Raw genomic sequence first — 25388 nt, 5'->3', positions numbered from 1 at the left:
AGGGACAATTTGCACATATTTTCAAAATGTTATGGCAAAACATATAATAGAACACCATATAGTTGATAATGCTAATATATGGTTTAAAAAAAGTAAAAGAATTAAATATATATATAATCTTTACATAATTTATACAAAGTAATTAATTTTAGAATCTTATTTCTGCATTCTAATAATCAAGTTTTAATACACAAAAATGTTGAAATATTCAATTTTTCTTTAATAATTTTATTAAATATTAATTTAATAAAAGAGAAGTGATATTCACACTCTACTTAGACTCCAATAATAATAATAATAATAATAATAATATATGTTAGGAATTCTATTGAAATGGATGGCCCCTTATATTGAACTGATTGCCCAGTGTATCAAAAGCAACAAGTTGGATTTCAATTGACTTAAACTTGTCTCCAATTATTATCACTTTGTTTACTCTTTTTCTGGGATTCTTGTTTACTTGGAGATCCTCTGCTGTTATACAAGAGTGGAGCAATTACTTTTTCAAGTAATATATATATAAACACACACACACACACACACACACACACATATATGTATGTATATTGTATAGTACTCTGAAAATATTTTAGGACAGCCCTTTATATCATTGTGGACTCGAGATAATAAAAAGTAGTAACGACTAACAAAAAAAAGGTCTTAAAATCTGTTACCTTTTAATGCAACTAAAGATGTGGATAATACCAACCCAGCCCACATTCCAACTCAAGGACAGGAATGTGGATGCCAACAAAATAGCTCACATTCGTCAAATTTAAAATAAAAAAAAATAGGAACGAGTATGGCTTGAACATGACTATATATAAAGCAAACTTATATAGTGGATCTGTTTTTGTAATTTTAATGGCGTTTTTTTTATAAATTTTAAAAAATTTAAAGTATAAATGCAAAAAAAAAAAAAAAAATTCAAGGAGAGCGAATTGTAATTTTAGTGGGAGCATCTTCATAAATTCTCAAAAATTTGAAATATAAAATACAAAAATAAAAGATCCAATGGGAGCAAATTGTAATTTTGGCGGGGGTAATTTCATAAATTCTAAAAAAATTGAGGTAAAAATCTAGTGAGAGCATCCGTCTCCACTGGTCCCACGCTAGGTCCTATATAAATATGAAATTTTACATGGATTGAGTATTAGTATTATAAAATTTTAACTCATTTCTAATTTTTTTACTAAAGTTGTAATAACTTTTATATCACATGTACAGCTATTTCACTATTTTGTCGTACTAGTATTTTTATTTTAAATGAACAAATATCATTTAATGTTTCGTTTAACAAGAAGGATATGTTCAGTTTAAATTTCTAAGAATAGACAGAAAAAAACAATTGAAAATTTTAATTCAAATATTCATGGGATTGACATTCTTTAAATTATTCTTCGAAAAAAGAATTAGAAAAAACCCAGTAACAGGAAACACTGTTTTTCATTTTCGCATAACCCTAATATTTTTTAAATTTTCCCTCTCCACTATGACCATAAATCCTTATAACCCTAATATTTTTCTAATTTTCTCTCCTGGTTAGCAACTGCCTCCTCATGAGTTCTTACAAGTAAAAATGAAAATTCATTCCCAGAGGCAAGATCAAGGTTTGCCCATGATTGGAAAACTGGGTCCAATCATGGCCATTTCGGATCAATGCTGAATACAGAATTTACACGTAACCCGGGCGAGGTTCGAGGCCGTTGGATGTGGTGGTTATCCAACGGCTGAGAGACCCCATGTACGGAAACCGGGGTATTGTAGACTTTCACAACAAACACAAACTAGAGAGGCAAAGTCTGTTCAGTTAATCCCCTCCAATCTTACATTGAAAAATAAAGTGTGACATATCTCAGTAAAACTTTCCATTCCATTTCTTGGGAAAATCATTTGTATTTTAAACAAACAAAAACACACATAAGAATGCCCAAATTAGCTGACCAGAAATTGAGGGAAACAAAAGAAAGGGGACTTTGTTTTTAATTTAATCAACCATTCATGTAAAAATATAACGTTGAGTTCAACCAATCCACACGTCCATAAAATTATAATCCAAACAAATTGACAATTGATGACCAAATCACACAAAACTTTCTAAATGCAAACTTAACTAGCTCTTAAACAAGTACATTGAAATTAAAAAGAACAAGAAGACACAATTGTTGACTGCATCTTTGGGTCAGATACTAGCCACGAGTTCTGCTGCTTTCTGCGTTTCTTACCGGGTAGAAGTAAGGATGAGCCTGCACGAATCAAGAATCAAGCAAATTATATAACGTTATTTGTGTTCACTCAATGTCCAACTCACTAGTTCAGTCTCTCAATCACTGTTATATGTAAACGGGACATAAGTATGTTAACTTGCAAACCTTCTCGTAACTCTGTTACGCATTCAAACCATACCAAAAAATCTCAAGTATCTTGTGTGTGTGTGTGTGTGTGTGTGTGTTTGCAGTAGTTAGAGCTGATATTCTCACAAAGTACGTGTTTTTACCATTGCTTCTTTTGCAGTTGGCCTTTCTTGATGATCATATCGCAGCAACTTGTCAAGGAAGTCAATTGCCTTCAAAAGAATAAATGCAGGTTTTAGTAGAATACAAGGCGAAGAAAACGTTTTAAGATTTGTTACAAATGACAGAAGTTTCTACCTCAGGAACAGCCAAATGTTGATTATCGGCATTGATGAACTTAATCCACGGTTTCCTGCTATGCCTATATCAATAGACGACAAAAAAAGATTTTTATGTTGAAACCACTAGCTTTTTATAATAAGATTCAGTGGAACTTCAGTATGTCACCAACCTCCCAACAAGTGCGGCAAGATGCGGATCTAACTCTAAGCGATACTTATTCAAATAAGAATTTAAGTCATCTGTCCCAAGTACCTACAGAAGCAAAAGAAGTGACTTTAATAAGTTCAATTTCTATTTATTCCTAGTAAATATTATTAATAGAGACAGACTTGAACAAATTTAATAATAAAAACACACACGGGCATAGATGGTGGTCTAGCAGAGCAAATGTTTGTTTAATTATATCAAATAAGTGATGTTAGGCCCCATACACCTGCAAGCTAACGCAAGAAATAGCATGCTTCCAGCAATGATCAAGAATAATAGAAGCAGGGGAACCTAAATAAACAAAAAAGCATTGCTAATGTATACAAATATAGGGATCTATACAAGCAGAGTCGAGCCAAGTAGTGAGTAGGTTGAATTCGGTTACAGACAAAAAATGGGCAAACCCAGTGCACGAGGTTCCCGTCATTGCAGGATCTGGGGAGTGTTAGATATATGCAGCCTTACCTCCGTTGATTCCTTGTTTCAAACCCATGGCCTCAATATGCAAAACTTAGTAAAATAGATTTTAAGGACAAAGGAATACAAAGTACTGAAATTCAACCAATTGCCAACTGATGTATCTATCAAGGGGATTGAGAACAATGGCTCAATAATATATTCAAAACCATGATTGTCCTTTCAAGTATATCAAAATTAATGTATTAAATATCACTTTATTGATTTTATCTGAGAGAAACACTTATTTTATGTCTCAAAAAGCCATTCATGACAAAATAAATCACCAAACGGTTGGGACACAGATTTCAAAAACATACCCCCAAAAAAATGACCGAAATAAGACGGGTGAATAAAATGACAAGATCATCAGAAGTTTTTGCAACAATGAAAAAGAAAATTTTGTTGGGGGCCAATGTGATATAATGAAGTAATCAAGTTCAACACAAAAAGTCACAACACATAAATTTTCTGCTCCGCCAAAAATCAAGCAAGCTCGGGCATTTTGTTGACAATTACCCTATACACATAGATACTTGCAGGTATGGAAATATGCTGTTTCAACTTTCATACAGGTAAGCACCTCTGTATATAACCACATTATATTGTTAAAACTTAAAAGTAGTAGTTATTAGAAACTGCAACCTATCTTAAATTGTTTCCCGTACCTTGGCAATTTTGACCAGTTGATCATAATTATCATGCCCATAGAAAAATGGCTCCTTACGAAATATCTGTACACCACAAGAAACATTTACAATAAGAATCATATGAGAGAGACACCTTTACATACCTTGGTGTGGTACCAAATTTTGAACCTCCTCGCCATCTGCCACCCGTGGATGATATGCAAGCAGATCAAAATTTACTTATATATAGCATCACCAATAGAATCTACTACCTACCCATAAATTTAAGACACTAATCTTAATATAAATCTCTCTAAATCAGGTTCACACAATAATTCCATTATCTAGCTGTAAAGATAATAAGATTAGCGTGAATCTCAGGCCGAGGCTGACGAGGAGGAGGCTCATCAATTGATATGTCCAGGCCACTTGCATAAATATACACCAGAGTTAAATGTGAATATGTGGAAAGCATGAAAAATGCTTGACATCTGTTTAAAAAATTCCGAAACTGAAAATGATAAAGGTTCAGCCTACCAAATAAAAAAAATCAATAGCACAGAGGGAAATGCTCACCATTCCAGCAAACATACATCCAAGGCTCCATAAGTCTAATGAGTAATCATAGTCTTGCAAATCAACAAGAAGCTCGGGGCCTTTAAAATATCTGCAATCATAAGGTAAATAAGAGGGGGCAGGAGACATGTATCAGTTCATGAGAAGATATAACTACATACGAAACCTAAAGAACTTCTGCACTTTGTGTGGCTCAATAGTTTGCTAGTAACTATGAGACAATTTTTGAACCAAAAATTGAAGTTTAAAAAAAAAAAAAAAATGCATATGAAGCTATGGATAAAGGTATAAAGGCAAGGCAAGGAGGAGGAGGAGGAGGAGGAGGATGATGGTAATATGAAGTGCTAATTCATTCTATCGCACACAAGACAAAAATGACTCACAGAAGAAGGCATTTAAAAGAGCTAAGAATTTCATTTACATTGTTCACCCTTATAAACTAGCAACAATTGTGGCATACAATTCTTTCTTCTTTTTTTTTCTCTTTTTATACTTTTTTGGGACATTGGGTGAGAGTGGTCTATGATTCAAGTGATTTGGCGGTCTCTGATTCATAAGCAGAGTCAAACGACACATCCATCCAAGTGGACCTACGCACTCTCAGCTTGCGGATCAGAGAGTTGAGAGCCGATTAACCTATAGTTCACAATTTCATTTTGAGTTCACAAATTGTAAATGAAATCTCCTAAGGGTGTGCATTTGATCCGCCTATCCGTGATTCCGATCCGACTCACGGATTGGTGGTGGATTCAATAATATGAAATCCGTAGTTCACGGATTAGATTACGGATTGGGCTAAAAATCCGATCCGATCCGTGATATAGATATTGGTAACGTGCATATTCATATTCAAATTGGTAACGTGCATACCCTTCCTATGTAGCCAACAACCGCCAAAACAGAGCCCATTTTGAGATCAGACATTGCAGGTGATCTTAGTAAGTTACGACAACTGTCAAATCACCGGCAACCAAACAAAAAGACTACATATTAATTCGGGTAGCCTATAATATATCGTGCATATTCATATTTGCCAAAAAGTGGAAACTTCTCAAGTTACTCAGACTAATAACTGTGCCATTACAAAGACTCTTCTAAGTTGGAAGCAGGGCTCAGGAGACTTGCATTAGTCAATATCTTATTTTATGGGGATCCTAGGGTACTTGGCTTGTAGGTTGAAGATCAAGATTCATCAAGATAACATCACCCCACGTGCATACACCTCGATCAATTTCGAAAGAAAAGAGACCAATGGTCCCTTCACCCCAATCCTCAAGATAAGCCATACTTATAATCCTCACAATTTGATGTTTGACTGCATCACCTACCGCATCTGCACTTCATATGGCATTTTAGCACACAACCATACTCCATTAATTATTACCTAATGGGTTATGACCATAAGTGACACTACCAAATGCTGTGATTTGGTCTAATCATTTCCCCGTATGTTATCTTCTTCTTTTTTTTGATAAGTAAAATTGTATTAGAAAGCATTCAAAAGGGGAACGCATCCTAAAAGCTGTACAAGAGTCAAAGCAAAAAAGAAAGCCTAAGGATCCAAAGACCCCAAAAAGTCCAAGAACTCCTCAACGGAAGAACACACTCTCCCCATGCCCCAACTAAAAAGAGAACAAATGATAGAATACTTAAGAGCCCCAATGGGTAACTCCTCCCCAACAAAGGATCTTCTATTGCGTTCTTTCCATAAACACCACCAAATGCAGAGGGGAGTCACCCTCCAGAAGTCGTGTACTCGAGCCCCCACCCTCTGTCCCCTCCAAATATCGATAAGACTTCGTGAGGTCCGAGGCATAACCCACTGAATGCCAAAAAGACCCAACATAAGGCTCCAACAGTCATGGCCCACTGGGCAGTGCAAAAGAAGGTGATCCACAGACTCTCCATCGGTCATACACAGACAACACCGATTAACAATGACATGTCTCCTCTTCCTCAAATTGTCCAGAGTCAGGATCTTGCCCCGAGCAGCAGTCTAAGCAAAAAAAGCCACCCTGAAAACTAGAAAGACAGAAGAAGAAAGACCGGACCTGAAAAGTCCCCTGCGAAGAAGGCACCCAAGTCAAAAGGTCCACCCCAGTGCCCTCCACCTCCTGTCGATACAAAAGGTCCAAAAAAGCAGTGACATCATCCAGCTCCTAATCCTAAAAAGCTCACCGAAACTGAACATCCCAAGATAACTTACCGCTATCAAGGCGATAGCAGTCAGCAACCAAAGCATGGCAATCCACAGCAATCCTAAACAACCTTGGAAACCGTTGACACAAGGGACGTTCCTCACACCAGGATCCTCCCAAAACCGGACACTCCGACCTTCCCGGACTCTGAATCTAATATGCTTAGAAAACTCATCCCAACCCCTCCCAATAGACTGCCACACACCCACGCTGATAGCAGATCTAGCCTGTCTAGCAAACCAACCCCCTCTATCCTCCCCAAACCAGCAAGCAACGATCTTCCTCCAAAATCTATGTCTTTCACTGCCAAACCTCCAAAGCCATTTGCCAAGAAGGGCCCTGTTGAATGGGACCAACCTCCAAATCCCAATGCCTCCTGACTTGAAAAGCTTGCAGACCTGCTCCCACCGAACAAGATGATACTTAAACTGCTCCCCCCAACCACCCCAAAGGAAGTTGCGTTAAATCATCTCAATTCTCCTGACCACAGAAGAGGGAATCTGGAACAGAGAAAGGAAATATGTTGGGAGGTAGGACATGACACTCTTCACCAACGTAACTTTTCCTCCCTTCGAAAGATATTATTTTTTCCATCCAGCCAACCTTCTCTCGAAGCGCTCAATAACTGGGTCCAGCAACCCACCCTTCTTGAGGAGACCCCCAAGGGCAAACCCAGATAAGAAATAGGGAAGGAACCCGTCCTACATCCAAGAACAGCTGCCAGGGAATCCACCTCCTGAACCTCCCCCACAAGGACAAGCACACTCTTGCCCGCATTGATTCTCAAACCAAAAACAGCCAGAAAACAAACCAGGACACATCTCAAGTATCTCAATTGGGACACCTCTGCCTCACAAAAAACCAATGTATCATCCGCGAACAGCAAGTGAGAAATCTCCAATTGATGAACTGCCTCAGGACCAATCTTGAAGCCCCGAAAAAGCCCCAAGGTAACAGCCCTCCTCATCAGCCTGCTACAAGCCTCCATAATAATGATGAACAAGAAAAGGGGAGAGGGGGTCCCCTTGCCTCAAACCACGAGAACTACCAAAAAAACCCCGAAGGGGATCCATTAACCAACACCGTGAATCTGACAGACGAAACGCAAGTAACAATCCATTTCCTCCATCTCTCACCGAAACCCATCCTCTCAAGCAAATAGAACAAGAAATTCCAGCAAACATGATCATAGGCTTTCTTGATGTCCAGCTTATACAAAACTCCGGGAACACCGCTACGAAGCCTAAAGTCCACACATTCACCGGCAATAAGAGCAAAATCCAGAATCTGTCTGCCCCCCAATAAACGCATTTTGAGACTCTGAAATGACTCCGTCCAAAACCCCTCTCAATCTTGAGGCCAAGACTTTGGCGATGAGTTTATACAAACACCCAATCAAACTGATAGGTCGAAAGTCCTTAATATCAGAAGCTCCCCCCTTCTTAGGAATCAAAGCAATAAAAGAAGCACTCAATGACTTTTCGAACTTCCCAGTGGAATGAAACTCATTAAAAGTGCCCATAATCTCCTGTCTGACCACCTCCCAGCTTTCCAGGAGGAAACACATAGTGAAACCATCCGGGCCTAAAGCTTTATCACCATTACAACTCTTCAAAGCCATCAGGTTCTCCTCCTCCATAAAAGATCTCTCTAACCCATCCCTATCCTCCACTAAAATAGAGTCAAAATGAAGACCATCAAGTCTTGGCCTCCAGCAAAGAGGCTCAGTATATAACCTCTGATAAAAAGAAACAATCCCCGTTCGCACCTCCTCATCAGAAGTCAACAGCGAACCATCCACCCAAATTTGACCAATATGATTGCCCCTCCTATGTGCATTGGTCGTTCGGTGAAAGAACTTAGTATCACGGTCACCTTCTTTGAGCCACAAAGCCCGAGATTTCTGCCGCCATGAGATCTCCTCCATCACCACAATCTCAGCACATTCAGCCTGACAAGCAGCTCTCCTAGACCGTTGAGACTCCTCAAGGCCTCCCGCAGTATCCAATCTATCAAACTCTGCAATATCAGTGAGAGCCCTATTTTTCCTCTACTCCAGATTCCCGAACACCTCCTTATTCCATATTTTAATTTTATCCTTCAGAATACGAAGCTTTCCTGCAAGGATAAAACTCGAAGTACCCACCACCATGTCCTCCTCCCACCAAGTCCGCACCAAACCCTGAAAATCCGCCGCTCTAAGCCACATATTTTCAAATCTGAACGGAGTGCGACGAGGGCTCAAACCTCCACAATCCAAAACCAAAGGAATGTGATCCAACATCACCCTAGCCAACGCAGCCTGAACTGCATCCGGAAACTACTCATCCCACTCTCCGAAGATCAAGAATCTATCCAGACGTGAAAAAGTAGGCATCTCGCTACCACAAGACCAAGTGAAAGCAGCTCCCTCCAAAGGGAGATCAATAAGTTGATGATCATTGATAAACTCCGAGAAAAGCATCATAGCCGGAGTCCATGACCCACCTGTAGACCTCTCCATCGGGGATCTTACCACGTTAAAGTCACCTGCCACACACCAAGGAAGAGACCACATCTCCTGAACTGCACAAATCTCCTCCCACAACACAAGCCTCTCACAATCATCCACTGGCCCATAGACACCTGAAAAAGCGCAAGGGAAGCTATCCTCTTCCAACACAAAGGCACAAGACACAGAGAACAGCCCCCTGCACACATCCACCTTATCCATCCATCTCCTATCCCACATCAAAAGAATACCTCCAGAAGTCCCAACTGAATCAAGCGCCTCCCACTCAACAAACCTACTACCCCAAAGGCTCTTGACGACTCTATCAGTCGTAGAATCAATCTTCGTTTCTTGGAGACACACCAAATGAACCCCCCATTTCGTCACAGCCATCTTCACCACCTTGCTCTTGCCCGGGTCATTGAGGCCACGGACATTCCAGAATAGAAGTCGTAGCTTCATGGAAAAACAACAGCACCCTCCACCCCCTACCCCTCCCTCCCTTCTTAACACCCCCCTTCACCTTCTCCCCCACAAGAGCCCCATCAAAATTCACATCACATCAGAGATTACGCAGCTCCCTCTCCCCTTTCCAAGAGGGTTGAGTCTTCTTCCTCCTCCTTCTAGAAAACTGAATCATCTCCCCTTCTTTCCCCTCCACCGTAGCCTAAAGAATAGCTAAAGCCTGCTCACGATTACCTTTGCAAGAAACACCCAGCAAATCACTCGTGGGCCCTATGTTGTTCAAAACCCCGTCCTTGCCAAGATCATCACACTCCTTCCTAACAAGGTCACTGGCCATCCCCTCCGGATGAACAACTGCCAGAGGGTCAACAGCCCAAATCCAAGAAGCTCTCCTCCTCCCAAAGGACAATATCCAAGGACCGACACCGATCCTCCCATTTCCCATCAGCCTCCCCTTTCTCGCCCTCCTCAATCACATCCCCACAGGTCTCCCATTCAGCACCACTATCCACCCCATTATCATGAACCTCAGAAAAGGATGCTGAATCACACGAAGGCGCATCAGTCAGGCGCCTATGTTTCTATAGTTCCTTCACCAACAAATAGGTTAATTCCTCATTGAGAACGATACGGGTATCCTTTCCCACGCAAACAGTTATCAAGTTTGGCTCACAAACTGACTGAGATGGCACCAATTCATCCCCCTTAGGAAGACACAAATCAAGCTGAGGCTTGACCATCCCCCCTATGTCAAACCCAGACATAACCATTTGATGAGAAGAGGAGGAAAAATCCAAACAAGAATCCTCTGGCCCTTCGCTAACACGATCCGAACCCCCATCCAAAAACAGACCGACCGTCCCATCCCTTTCTAACGGTCCAAAAAACCTACACCCTAAATCAGCCGTATCTACAGTCTCATTGCCCACCTCAACCACTGGTGAAAGCCTCCGTGACATATCAACAAAACCATTCCCCACCTCCATCCTCCTCAACCAACAAGAGGGAGAAGAGAGAGAAGAATGAGAAAAGGAGGAGTTACGAGAACAAGAAGGGGGGGACTTACCCGGTTCAGGAGTGTTGCGGGCGACCCATTTTTGCTTGTCCTTTCTGGTCCATCTTCAACCAGACTTATTAGACCAACTCGACACATCCTTCTTAAGGGAGTCACAGCTGCGAGTCTCGTCCTCACAAAGGGAGCTTGACTGGAGCAACCCAAAACTGTTACCAGATAGCAGATTCTGACAACACGCATCGTACCTGAACATCGTCGATCTCAGACCAGATCCCTTCATCGTATTCGAACTCACAGAGACCCAATTCTCCTTTTCCACCTGCGACCAGTGTCTCACATCATCCTTCGGTTGTTTCGGAGCAACTAATTTGTGAGAATCGCCTCTAGAAGCCGTTTCAGAAGGTGGCTTGGTGTCACGTTCCGATTCCTAATGCCATGAGCATAGAAGATATGCATGCTGGTTGGCTAAGAACATTCATTGACTGGGAATGGTTCTAGGGAAGGGGCGTGCAAGATCACAGGATGGTACCTCTTCAGAGTTTAGGCAGGTCGACTCAGTTCAGTTCGAGGTGCTTGTCGCTAGTCGTGGACTTGACTATGAAGAAGGGAGTTGGCCATCCCTACACAAACTAGTCAGGAGCTGGAGCTGTTCCCCTGACGAGGCCATGGCAGGCCGAAACCAGTCAGCATGTATCCTTGGGAGGGCAGGTCGTGGTGGCTGACCAGAGCGCTTGGGCGAACCGAAGCAACGCCTTGGCGCCGCACAGGTCGTACCGCTGCGCCAAATCTCTAGGCCCGTGACAAATGGTATCAGAGCAGGACTTGGGGTAAAGCACATAGGTGTGCCCCCTTGTCGATCCGGGGGTCTTGAGAATAAAGACGGTGCACTGAAGTAGCGTCGGTGGGCAATCAATGCTATTGGAGGAGAGCCTCCATCTCCCCTAGAAGACGCGTCCTTTGAAGCCAGAGGGCCGCGCGCATCGGATGGCCGGAGAGCCGCGCTCACCAAAGTTCTTGCAAATTCAAGAGGCATGCAAACCATTGTGAAGGGCGGGTATCAAGTCAACCGGAGGGCCCTTGTTTGCTCGTGGTGTCACGGAGGCGGCATAACGTGGGGTTGCGTCCCGAAGAAGTGGGCGTCCATTTAGCCCGAAACCCTATCATTAGGCGAGTGCAGCCAGGGGTTGTACAAGGAAGCGATGGTGGGCAGGCGAGCATTCCACTTGGAGGAGAGAGACTTTGGAATGTTGGACGCAGCGGAGTCAGCGCCGCACTGCGACGAGGGCGTCGCAGGATTTGGGTGGGGGAGAATGTCACGTTTCGATTCTTAACGACGGCATGAGCATAGAAGACACGCATGCTGGTTGGCTAAGAACATTCATTGACTTGGAATGGTTCCAGGGAAGGGGCGTGCAGGACCACAGGATGGTACCTCTTCAGAGTTCAGGCAGGTCGACTCGGTTCAGTTCGAGGTGCTTGTCGATAGTCGTGGACTTGACTATGAAGAAGGGAGTTGGCCATCCCTGCACAAACTGGTCGGGAGCTGGAGCAGTTCCCCTGACGAGGCCATGGCAGGCCAAAACCAGTCAGCATGTATCCTTGGGAGGGCAGGTCGTGGTGGCTGACCAGGGCACTTGCGCAAGCCGAAGCAACGCCTTGGTGCCACACGGGCCGTGTGGCTGCACCAAATCTCTAGGCCCGTGACATTGGGCTGCAGCCCATTAATGGAAATAGAGAGGCTTCTATTTGGCCCAGGCAACTTATCTAGAACTAGAATGATTGGGCTTGGCAAGAGAAGACCGAGAAGTAGAGAGAGGCTTAAGAATGGGCCTGACCTGTCAAGCCTTGTTCATGGCCCGCGAACCTTCAAGTCCAGATCCAGAAGAAAATGAACGCCCAACCGAATTGGGCCCAAAATGCCCAGCCCTGCCATCAGCCTTCAAAGTAACCTTCCCAGGCCCACGTTGGTTAGGCCCTATCCAAGTAAGCCCATCAGAAGAGGAATTCAAATTCCCGACCGCCTCACGTGCCAAGGCATGTGTGCCCTTAGCTGGATTCCACTCACAACGAGGGGGAACCGTCCTCCAACCACGTGTCCCACTAACCAGGCGTTCCTTCCCACTAATCTCCGGCGCGTGGAAATGCACTCGTCCCTTTCCCTGCTTCCGGCGACTTTGCAGAGCCTTTCTATGAGTCACCGATTCACGCCCACCCCCGAAAACTGATCTATGAGACGAACGAGCCCCCCTATCCGTCACCTCCAAAGGATTGAAAACCTCAGATCTACCACGAAACTTGGAGATCGGCTCAAGAGAAGGGGCGATTTCCTCTGTGAGAGAGAGACGAAAAGCTCGCTGACTATTCTCCACAATAATAGACTCCGGGATCACACCACCTTCATCCACAGTGATGACGATCCTCTCCGTATCGCTCATCTCGAACGCCTCGACGTTCCGGAATCCACCACACAGGTCCCCCACAGCAACAAAAAGTTTCTGACACCAAAGGTGGAGAGGAAGACCAAACACAATGATTCTCCGGCATTTAAACTTCTCTCTCAACCCAGAACACCTGACCTTGTAGTACCAGTAGTCAATGAACAACTGAGAGTCACCCCATGTCTTCTTTCCGTAATCAAGAACCTTCACAGCCGCCATGACCGACGGGAAGCGAAACAGCAAAAGCCCATCAGGCAAAGTAGAAACCCTAACGCCAGCCGATATCGACTAAACCCTCGTAGCCCAATCTTCAATGTTCTTAAGAGACCCCAACTCCCTATCAAATCTCCCAACAAGACATGCCCTAAGCGTACGCTAGCGAGAAGACGTGCTGCGATTATCCATTGAAAAGACGAAATCACCGGAGGAAGAGAAGCACTCTTCTTCGCCCTTCAAATCCAGACAAGGAAGACTAGCGACCTCCAGAAAAGACGGCCTCTAACCGTTGAGAGCTCTCATGAAATCAACAAAAAACCACCCCGAACCACCGCAAACACCGACACCAACAGAAAAAGAGAAACGCGAAGGAAAATAACAGAGGATTTCACCAGAGTTTATGACTCCGGTGACTGATCGGAGTAGTGGACTCCAGCCTCATCTCTACTACGAGGAAGCTTTCTCCGTTGGTCTGGACAAGTTTATCACTGTATGTTATCTTATACCAACGACATCCCATTAGACGTCAAAAGAACCATGAGGCCCCCTTTGAATCCCTCTTTGCAGAATGGTCTTTGCCTAGATATTTCCTGATTCGGCCATGTCTAAAGAAGCCATTAGCCCGCACTTAGGGTCAAGAACTTAATAAGTCAATCCACTTATGACTATACACCACTTCTAATCCCACAAACCAGTCATAGGCTCCTTTAACAACTACTTATTTTCAACTGTCATGTTCTCTCCTTTAGAGTTAGCCCAGATCTCCACCTTTTCACATCATTAGTAACTCTGCTATCATCACATATCTAAGGGCCGCAAAATATGACACATAATTGTAGAACTCAAGAAAAGGCACTGAGACTGTAATTACATAAAAAGATGTTTCCATAAAAGATGTTTCCCATACATACCATACGAAGACAAGTATCCCAACCATACCATGTGACTAAACTTCCACATAAGTGATGGAACTGCCCTTTTTAACAACACACTTGTAGAATGGTGAAGTTCAATGTTAATGAACAAGATTCACGGATCACTTAAATGTTATCCGTGCAGAAGCAAGACGTCACATTAACAAAACTAGCATAGTCAAGCTCTCCACAACTTGACCATCAAATTTTTTTTTTCTACAGCCTTTGTACCAAAATTTCTTATTCTACAGTTCTACTTGTATGCCCAAGCCCAACACATCATAAGCAAGGATGTGATAAATGGAGGCATGCTTCATATAGGTCATGCATTTCAACTCCATACAAGCATTACCTGAGGACTAAAGTGACTCCCTAATCTATCGTGGATGGATCTTAAAATTAATCAATTTATAGTTAACAGTTTCATTATTCTAGATATATTTATTAGAAAGTCCACTGGCACATAATACACTGACAATGAGATAGAAGCGTGAAAAATTCCCGTTGCCCTTCAAGTTCCAAGAGTCGAATAAATGGTGATAGAAAGCTACAATCAGATAAAACTGAAAAACTCAAATATTAATCACACAACCATAATAGGAATTATATATGGAAATTTTCATAAGAAGTGGGGGGAGGAATATAACAAGGGAACCGGGCTAATCAAGTACTTCCAGTAAGAAAACAGAAAGTAAACAAACCTTGAAGCAACACGAACATTGTATTCTTTACCGGGATGATAGAACTCTGCAAGGCCCCAGTCTATAAGACGAAGCTTACGCTTCTCATGATCAATCATCACATTATGGGGCTTAACATCTCGATGCATAATACCTTGAGAGTGGCAGTAATCTAATGCCTACACATAAAGATCTGGAAAACTTAGAAAAAAATTCCATCTATTACAAAAATCACATTTCAATAAAAAAAATATAAAAGAAAGAAAAAAACCGGTAAAATAGATATTTCACAAAAACAAATCAACAGCAATGCCACTATATATATATATATACATATATATATTTGTGTGGGTTAGGCAAGTACCCAAACACACATTTCAAAAATTGCCCACTATGGGGCTCGAACCCCTCACCTCTCGTTTGAGGTTGAAGAAGTTATACCATTGGGCTAACGGCACATTGGTGCAATACCACTATATACGTTTATCTGTATTTAAGATCATGAAGTAAGACATCAACCTGAAGACTAATCAATTAACTGACAAAAAAAAAAAAAAAAAAAAAGGGGAAGGAGAACAAATCAGAGACATTGCATGCATCCAACTAGAGAACTCACAGAATTACTGGCCGCACCAAGTTCCATTTGTGAAGCCAAATTACTTAAGTTCTGACTTCCTCCTCATTCATAAGTGAAATGCCACAGTCCATAAATCTTTTTCTTTTGCACCCCTCCCCAAATAAAGTGTTTTTTATGTTTTCCTTTCAGTTAACCTCAAAAAAGAGTTTTAATAAGCACATGCAACAAACCACAAACAATATCGAAAAACATTTAGCAGAGTCATCTGACTAGATTAATGTCATCCAAACTCCTTTGAAATGCAACATTTCTTAAGTAGGTTTCTAATTTCCATATATATATCTCAAATTCAATTTTCATTGAGTAAAAAAACAATGATCTGCATTTCGTATACAAGAAGGAATTATTCAATGAACTATACAAACATAAGACCTATTTAATTAACTCTTAATCTCCAACCTCAAAAGTCAGTTGGGGTGGTTAGAGTCTCTCGATAACCAAGAGGTCTGGCATTCAACTCCTCCAGGGTTTACCCAATATATGTCTCTTTAGGGTAAGTAATTGCATATTTGCATGTAACTAAAGGGAATTAGTCCGCTACAAAAGGGTGTTGGGACACCTTCTGTTAAATTATAAAAAATAAAAATGGAACTCCTACATTTTTTTTTTTTTTTTTTTTTTGTTAAGTAAAAATGGAACTCCTACTTTTTAAAACTATCAAGATCAAACATATAAACTATTTGATAGACAACAATCAATCATTTTTTTATAAGTATAGACAACAATCAGTCATATAATTTAAGTTTTAAACCTGAAACAAATGACACTTTGACCTATTTGAAACTTGACAAAAAATAGAGAAGTATAATCTTGTTTCCCCCTTCTAGCTCATTCATTTTCCCCCAAAAGAGGGCAATATATATAAGCCCGTAAATCATCCTCCATGGACGTCCCAAAAAAAAAATTTGCATCACTCAATTTTTTATGGAGGATAGAAATTGAAACGGCATCTAAAACCTCTCGTGGCAACATTTGCGTCCAAATTCACCCAAAACTTCTTTCAAAATATAGATAGCCAAAAATATTGTTCTGGAGCACTTGCTAAATGCATCATACAAATTCTTTCAAAAAAAAAATCACGATGTCATCTATATATTGCCAAAAATATGTTCAAAACAGGAAACACTAGAAACTCCTATTGGACATCAAAATTTTGAAGTACATCACCTACGTAAATCATAACCGTTGTCGCCATCATCGTTGCCTTTTTCCCACATGAACGAATTCTCTTTTTCTATTCTGTTTTGTTATACGCCATGTCACATCTAATATTTAATTTTTTTAAAACCATTTATAATTACTTCATTCAATATTAGTTTTGGTCGGCATCGCTCTCTTACCTCCTATGCAAACTAATCTTCCCTTTTTTAAGGACACATCAACGGGTCTATGCTCCATGTCCATATCACTAAGTCTATTTTCTCTTATTTTGCCACTAATAGGCGCTAGTCCCAATATCTCCCTTACACCTTGATTGGCTGGCCTAATGACCGTCCTATAAATTTTTCATTCTAAGTAGTTTGGTATTTTTCATTCACATAGGAATATCATCCAAATAAATAAATCAAATAATTTGCTCAGAAAATGCACCACTTTCATATCAATTAGAACAAATTGCAAAAATGAAAGAATTCTAGCACAGCAACATCTGTGGGTTGGGGTGGGAGTGGCAGTGGGGGGAAGAATAAAAAGTAAAACATAAAATTACAGGCATTTTTTAAATTCTGATATATAATCATATGAAGTAGAACTGCTTCAGTCAAGCATCATATAAAATGTGGGGACAGGTGCATCAAGAATGAAAATGCAGTTGCATAATAATCAACATCTCAACAACTGAGAAATCAAGAGAATATGAAGCTTGCCTTTAGAAGTTCGTAGATGTAATATCGTATATCAAAGTCAGAAAGTGTGGGATACAGCACTTTAAAATCTGTATTATTCACAAATTCAAATACTAGACTTGGGGTTTTAGATTGCTGATCTCTGACAATATCAAGCAATTTTATAATGTTTGGCCCACCACAAAGGTTCTGCAGAATTTTAATCTCCCTCTTGATCTGCATTAACAGAATAACTAAAAGTAAGTCTTCACAAGGTCTTTTACTGTAATATACAATAAAAATAAAATGTAAAATTCCATAAGCATGAAGACAAATGATGAATGAATAAACCTAATAAACAATGCTTATAATAAAAGAAAATTAAACAAAGTAGGTCTGTATTATAATACATGTGTGGAAGTTTATCTTCCCATTCGATAAACTGCTAGCAGAACTACCCACTATCACAAACCCCCAAATGAGTTTTTGGAAAAGTGAAAACCACAAAGCCATTAACCTCCACCATATCTCATACAAAGTAATGCATAAGAAGAATCTCTTATCAAATAAACTGAAATAATAATAACTTAAGAAGCTGAAAATATTCACAGTTAAACTAAAGGAAGGATAATGTAATACATTTATTTAAAGTGTCTCTATTTGCATGGTAATGCAAGGCTCTACCTACAATTATTTTTTTTCATTGGCAAGAAACACACTCACACACCCACTTTTGCCCCTATGGGGACTCGAACCCTCAACCTTTTACTTTGGAAGGTGAGGAAGTACCATCAGGCTACAAGGCCTTTGGTTACCTATAATTATTCATCGTAGGAAAAGTAGATACCATATGAAGTAAATAGTAAATCAACCCATAGATAAGAACTTTATGTTTACAACCTGTTACTAAGAAGATTAATCAACTCCTATTTGGGACTAAATCCTTTGACAAGCAACAACATGAGGAAGCATGCACTTAATCTAAAAGATTTTGTCAATTGGTGTTGCCTATGCAAGTAAGACGGTGAGTCAGTTGATCATATCCTCATGCATTGTCCCGTGGCGCACGACTGTTGGAATCTTATTCTTGGGTTGTTTGGCATGCGTTGGGTAATGCCACATTCTTCTAAGGACTTGATTCACGCTTGGAGAGGATGTCGTGTGAGAAGGGATATACGCGATTACTGGAGAGTTGTCCCACATTGCGTTTGGTGGTGCATCTGGAAGGAGAGAAATAGCAGATTGTTCGAAGGGAATGAGCCATCTAAGGCAACGCTGAAACTTTTTATTATTCGCTCTCTTTTCAAGTATGTCAAGGAGAGTTCTTGCTCCTTTTCTGATGATTTAATTACTTTCTTCTTTGGGGCCTTAGCCCCGGTTCCATTTTTGTATTTGGGATGCGTTCCCCTTTTGAACCCCTTTTTATTTACTTCTTACTTATCAAAAAAAAAAAATCCAAAGGATGCAACAATGTGAGGAAGCATGCACTTAATCTAAAAAGATGCAATTTTATAACCCTTTAAATGATTTAAGTGTCTCATTGTGGAAATATTATTTTATTGTTTCTTCTTAGTAGTTTAACCTATATAGCTGAAAAATTTTACATTTTTTTTTGATAAATACCTATATAGTTGAAGAATTTTACATCAATTACAAATTATAACGGTTCCTTATATAAAAAAGAAAAAGAAAAAGGAAGAAAGCTACAACTATAAATATTAATTAAAGGCTTTAACTATAAAGCCCTACTGTGAACAGAGGTGTGGTTCATTGATTGGCTGTCCTATCCTCAACATTTATTTGAAAGTTTTTCATAAGCAATGGAATTCCATTCCTGCTATTAAAAAATAACTAAACAAATATTCAAGAAAATAGAAGGAATAACCCCAAAGGTTACTTAGTGTTACAAAAAGAAAATGAAACTCCAAAGCTTCGGGTGTGTGTGTGTTGTTGGGGGGCGGGGGTGTTGGAGTTTCGAAGAAAAATCATCATCCCAAAAAGAGTATTAATTTCAGGAGGCCCTATTCAACTTTGCAGAAATTTTTATAAGATTCTCTTGCTTATAGTCTTTCATATGCACCAACTTGTGCTATAAAAGGAACCTTTCAAGTGATCAAACCACAACCATTAGACCTTCAACTTACCATATCAGAAAAAAGGTGTGCCACGGGAAAGGCATGCTGAGAGACCCAAAAGCAGTGGCATAATATCACAGCTCAAGCAACAAAAGTAATGCAACAAGACACGATATATAAGCTCTACTTCCCATGAACATTTTACACATATAGCAACTACCAAAAATTCCACTTCCTTGCTTATCAAGTAGTCAGCTATCAAGATTTTAACATGAATCCACTCCGAATGGTTTTTAATACCATTATTATTGGTCATTACAGACCTCAGCAATAAGGACGCATCACAAATGTCCCATATTTTAGACACCAAATTTTGTGTTTCTGTTATTTTTAAAATAAAATAAAAATGTTTGTCATATTTGTTTTATTCCATGATTTTGTATGTATCTCGGACATTCTTCCATTATAATGGCCTACATAAATCCAATACTTTTGTCAATTTTTCAAACCATTTAATGCTATAATACTGTATAATATAATCCCTTTAATTTTTCCAACATGTTGTTAAGCAAGAGTCCGGTGATATTGAATTTAGTGCAGTGAGTGCGAAAAGGTAGCCAAATCAATGGATCGTTTCTTTTTATATTATAATATGGATTAGGAATAAGAATGAAATCAACCAAATTTCCAGGTACCATCCACATTCAAACCCTATTAGGACATGTCTGGAAAGGGTTGGTGGAAGAAGTACACAGATTCAAGAGAGAAAAAGCTAGATCGATTGAGTATGAATAGAGTTTGAAATAAGATACAGCCTAGTTATATGATGAAATTACACATAAACCCTTATTGTATAATTTCTTTTCTTCATATACAAGACCATTAAGAATTAGGACCAGTGTTGTTAAAGGCGCGCCTAGGCTCGAGGCTCACTAATGTTGTCATCCCAGGCTCGCTGATGTTTACTAGGCGCGCGCCTCGTCCTGTTTGTCAGGCGCACGCCTCACTGGTTTTCTTTTCTTTTTTTTAAATATGATTATTCTATTTCTCAAGCGAAAAAGGTTACTTTTGGCAACTTAATAAACAAATAAGAAAGCCCAAGTGTACAAGAGAAGGAACTTTTGTTCGAAAGTATAAACAAATAAGAAAGCCCAAGAATCAAGGTGTTAACCGAACAGAGAAAGAGTGAGATTGTGAGACGAACGACGAAGCCCTACTTGCAAAGACGAACGACGAAGCCACGTCAGTTCTTTCTTCTTCTTCTCTCTCTTATCCTCTACTCCTCTCTTCTTATCTTTGTTTACATCTCTCTCTTCGTATAGTTCTCTTCTCTCTCTGTCTTTTTTTTATTTTTTGGTCCCTGTTTTTTCTCCTTTTTTTCCTTAACACTTTCTCTCTCTTCTCGTCTACTTCTCTCTCTAGTCTCTACATCTACTTCTTCTGCCTGTGCGTCTTTTTCTTTTTGCTCTGTTTTTTCTTTTCTTTTCTTTTCTTGTTAACAATTTTTTTTTTTTTGTTAACGTATTTATTTCTTTTTGTGCTCTGTTCTGCCATTCAAAAAAACAAATTCTGCTTTGCCTTTCAAGAAAACAAATTTGTGCTCTGTTTTATGGTTATTGGATGCTTCTATAATTGATGGATTTTCTTTTTTATATTTGATATTAATTTTTAAAATATTGATATGACTTATGAGATATGAATGTTATTATGCTATTTTAAATTTTCAATTGTGCAACTCACTTCACTCGGGCGTGAGGGACCTCTAGTACCTTGGTGAGCCTTGGGCTTTTAGTAACACTGATTAGGGCATCTCACTCCCACAACTTTCAATATAGACATCCTCTCTCTCTCTCTCTCTCTCTGTCTCTCTCTCCCTCTCTCTCTTGAAGCCATTGCAGTCTCTCTCCATTGACACAGCCAGAGGGAATTTTTGTCTCCAATTTCACATTTTGAAACTTATATTACAATACCAGCATATAAATTGATCAATAGATCTATTGTGTTTTTTTTTGGTATCAATAGTTCTTTACATATAATATTATTCCCCAAATATATACATACATGTGTGTGCATTTATATATGTCTATTTTGAATTTTTAAGTACTGTCGTTTCCATAAACAAGTAAAAAAATGTGGCTTTAGTGGCCCATAAATGAGGAGGGATGGGTCAAAGAGGGGCAGGCCACAGGCGGAATCAACACAAGTTGGGATGACCACTATCAGGCCGGAAAAAGATAGGAGTCCTCCTAAGCACACATGATCAAGATAGGGGCACATCTATACTCAACGCATTCTCATCCCTACTTGGAAGTTGTTGGCATTCCTTTTCTCTCTTGTCCAGGTTCATTTAGTGCCATATTCATCGACTTATGACATGATTACCGTGATTCTGGTCCAAGAATTTACTATCAGGATGTTTAAAAAAATGTTCCTCGTGCTCTACTTCGATTAAAAAGTATTTGATTGTCTCAAGATCCCTTTGGTGAAGTTGACGCATAATATAGCAAGAAATCAATCTCCCCAAAAGTAATAAGGTGTCAAGTCTGGCTATTTTGTTAATTTCCTAGCAGATCATTTTTTAGTTTTTATCAGGTTCCAATATGGGCTCCTCTCTTCTACTAACTGAAAAAAGAAAATTTCTTATACAACTTTCAACGAATAGTATTTACTGTTAAACTCAATGCACAAAAAGAAATATGTTTCTCAGTTTTCTTCAAAATAGAACAAAATTACTCTTGAGAATTGTCTCTCAATTACTTTCAAAATAGAACAAAATTTCCCTCTCAAGACATCTCCACCAAGTATAGTTTGTTGAGAGAGGATCAAACAACCTCCAATGACTAAATATTGAGAATATCATGAACTCGGAATGCTAAGGGCCTACTTGGTTCAGTTTTTTTAAAAAACATATCACAATAACTCGTTCAGATAACTATAACATACGGTTCTCTGAAAACAGCTCCCATTTTTTAACTGAATTTCAAAATACAATTTTCAGAAACTGCCAACCAAGCAGATTTTTTTACTAGTTCTCAAAAAACTGAACCAATCAGGCTCTAAGGCGCTACACCTTCCATTCAATTAAGTATTATATCAGCCAACAAAGATTCTCTATTCCATAACCTAAAAAAATTGATTTCAAGAGGAATCCTTCACCGTGAGAGTAAATTCCTCAAAGAAGCAATATTTGCAGTATAGTTCCTAAGAGCTATATTGCACATTGAAAACAAATCATCGATAGTCTCTTATGTTTTCAGTTGGACCACAACTAGTTTTGGTTACAAAGTTGAAAATTTTTCAAGCAAAATGGTCCAAAAAGAACTCTCCAAACTGAGAATCAGTCATTCTAGACACATAATCTCTTACAAAGGAAGAGTGTAATTATTTCAATAGATTGTTTTTCATAATACACATTGATTGAAAATACATTTATTTATAACAAAATAGAACAAAACTATCCATTTTAGGGAACCTCTATGTACACTACAGTCTATCAAACTACTACTTGTTTCCACACGTAAAAACTCTATTAATGACCTCTTCACCAAAAGAAGAGATAGTGGATTCTGCAACTAAAATCACAATTTGACTAAAAACTCTATAAAGGTACAAACTTTAGATGTGTTGTAACAAACCCATATAGCAAAATAGTCAAATCCTGAACACACTGCATTCAAACATGAATATGGGAAAGAAAATAACTTGACAAACAATGATGAACTCACCTTCTTCTTCTTCACAGGTTTAAGGATCTTAATAATGCATTTCTCATTGTTGGAGCAATGAATACCCTCAAAAACCTCACTGTATTTTCCTCTTCCAACCTTCCTCACAACCTCGTAATCGTCCTGCTCCCTATATAACCAACGATTACACAAATTCACACAATCAACCAATAGATGATAGAATATAATCAAATATTATATAATATATATATACACGAGTGTGTGTTTGATTACCCCCATTGGACGGTGAGGGATTCGTAATCCCAGTAATCCTTGGGTCGGATCACATTGAGGTCGGTATAAACCCTAGCCTTGGAGGGGGCGCCGGGGCGGCGGATGGATTTCCCGATCTTCTGCGCCAGGGCTTCCGACAGAGACTGCGGCGGTCTAAACCGGTGGGAGTACGGAGAAGGTTCGAGGTGATGGGAGTGCGGCGGAGGCGGAGGCGGAGGCTGTGGCGGCGGCGGAGGCGGACGTTTTTGTCTCTGTCTGTGGTGTTTTGGTTGTGATGAGAGAGAAAGTGGGGCCTTGGAAGCGATACGACGGAGGATGAGGGTTGGGGTTGTGGCTGATGATGATGACCCGGGATGAGAGAGAATGTTAGAGAGAGAAAGGAAGAGAGAGGAAGAGTGGTGGAGAGGGGAGGAAAGGAGTCTGCTTTGGTGGTGGCAGATGATGAATTGCAGAGGCCTTACGGCCATCAAAAGGTGGGATTTAATCGCCTAATGCACAATCGCAGCAACGACCCAATTTCAACTCCTCTCTCTCTCATATCATTCTTCTCTTTTTCATGTTTTTTTCTTTTTTAAATTGTTTCCTCCCTCTTTATCTCTTTGTGTTTTTTTTTTTTCTTTTTTTCTTTTTAACGTTTCTATTAATTTTCTATGCGTAAATTAAGTTTCTCTCTCTTCGTTATTCTCCCATCCTTTTTCCTCCTTTGAGTTGGAAATCTAATGCGAGTACTAAATTTTCAATTTAATAAATGCTACTTTTTAATTTGCTTTGCCAATTTACTTCAAAATAGAAGTTGTTCCGGTAAAAAATTACATCATTATAGAAGTTATTTAAGAGGGAACTTTACACTAACTAAATTTTTTATTAGGTTTATCTTTCTATCTTTTTTTTTCTTTTCTAACGGTTTCACCTAATAACCAAACAAAGCCTTCCTTTTTCCTCCTTTGAGCTGGCAATTACATATGAGTATTAAATTTTCAATTTAATAAATGCTACTTTTTAATTTGCTTTGCAAACTTACCTTAGGATACAAGTTGTTTTGGAGAGAATTTAGTTCGAATAGAAGTTGTTTTAGATAAAACTTTGCACGATTAAATTAAGTTACTGGGTTAAATAGGAACGGTAAATAAATAGGTGCTTCTTTTTCGCATGTTTTTTGGTGAAATTTTTTTGAGGGAAACTAAATTTTTCATTAGGTTTCTCTTTCTATCTATTCAAATTCTAAAAAAAAAAATTGAAAAATTTTCTTTTTCTATTCTTTTATAGCTAATTCCATCTAACCAAACAAAGATAGCCTTTTTCCTCCTTTTAGTTGGCAATTACATAGGAGTATTAAATTTTCAATTTAATAAATGCTATTTTTTTAAAATTTCAATTTAATAAATGCTACACGAGTATTCCATATAAGTATATTATATAAATGTTACTATATTATTGTTGCATTTTTGTGTGAGGCGCTATGTCCACTCCATTTTTCTACGTTCAAGTTACATTCTTAAACGGAATAACAATTATAACTTTAACTTTACAAATAAATGATTATTACTTTTTAAATGACATAACTATCCTTTCAGATTTCCTCACCTTATTTCTAATATTTAATTTTTCAAGTCTCTTTTGGCAAGATAAAAAAGAAAAAATTTGAACAATATTTTGTTTACGGTACCAAAAATAAATTTATGTTGAATAAATTGAATTATTTGTTTTGATTGCGCAAAAAATAAAAATATAAAAATAAATCACTATTGAATAAATTATCTCTTTTGACTGCCAAAAATAAAATTATCAATATGGAAATTATTTTCTTTGAGAGGACCTCAAAAAAGAAAAAGAAAAAGAAAAGAAAGTATAGCACAAGGAAAAAAAATAGTTAATAAAAAAGAAAAAAAAGAAGAAGTTAAAATTGTACAAAGGGTAGTTATGGTATTATAAAATAAGGCATAATGTATTAATGAATTTAAGGACCTTCTTGT

The 25388-nt window shown here is 39.0% G+C and overlaps 1 protein-coding gene across 1 annotated transcript; it reads right to left on the bottom strand.

The window, feature by feature from the left end:
• Positions 1-1950: 1950 nt before the first annotated feature.
• LOC132266984 (casein kinase II subunit alpha-like) lies at positions 1951-23999 on the bottom strand. The gene is made up of 10 exons (XM_059768017.1): positions 23416-23999; positions 23182-23311; positions 17424-17618; positions 14943-15100; positions 4505-4595; positions 3968-4033; positions 2806-2888; positions 2652-2715; positions 2498-2566; positions 1951-2246 (listed from the first exon to the last, which is right to left on the bottom strand). The coding sequence occupies exons 1-10, from the start codon at positions 23880-23882 to the stop codon at positions 2190-2192; spliced, it is 1380 nt and encodes a 459-aa protein (XP_059624000.1). The 5' UTR covers positions 23883-23999; the 3' UTR covers positions 1951-2189.
• Positions 24000-25388: the final 1389 nt, after the last annotated feature.

The sequence above is a fragment of the Cornus florida genome, unplaced genomic scaffold (genome assembly GCF_030987335.1).
Source record: "Cornus florida cultivar Cherokee Brave unplaced genomic scaffold, ASM3098733v1 CherokeeBrave_3.0.0_Hap2_Chr07, whole genome shotgun sequence".
In the NCBI taxonomy this organism is placed as follows: domain Eukaryota; kingdom Viridiplantae; phylum Streptophyta; class Magnoliopsida; order Cornales; family Cornaceae; genus Cornus; species Cornus florida.
Note: the sequence above shows the minus strand (reverse complement) of the source record. Positions and strands in the feature narration are given on the sequence as shown.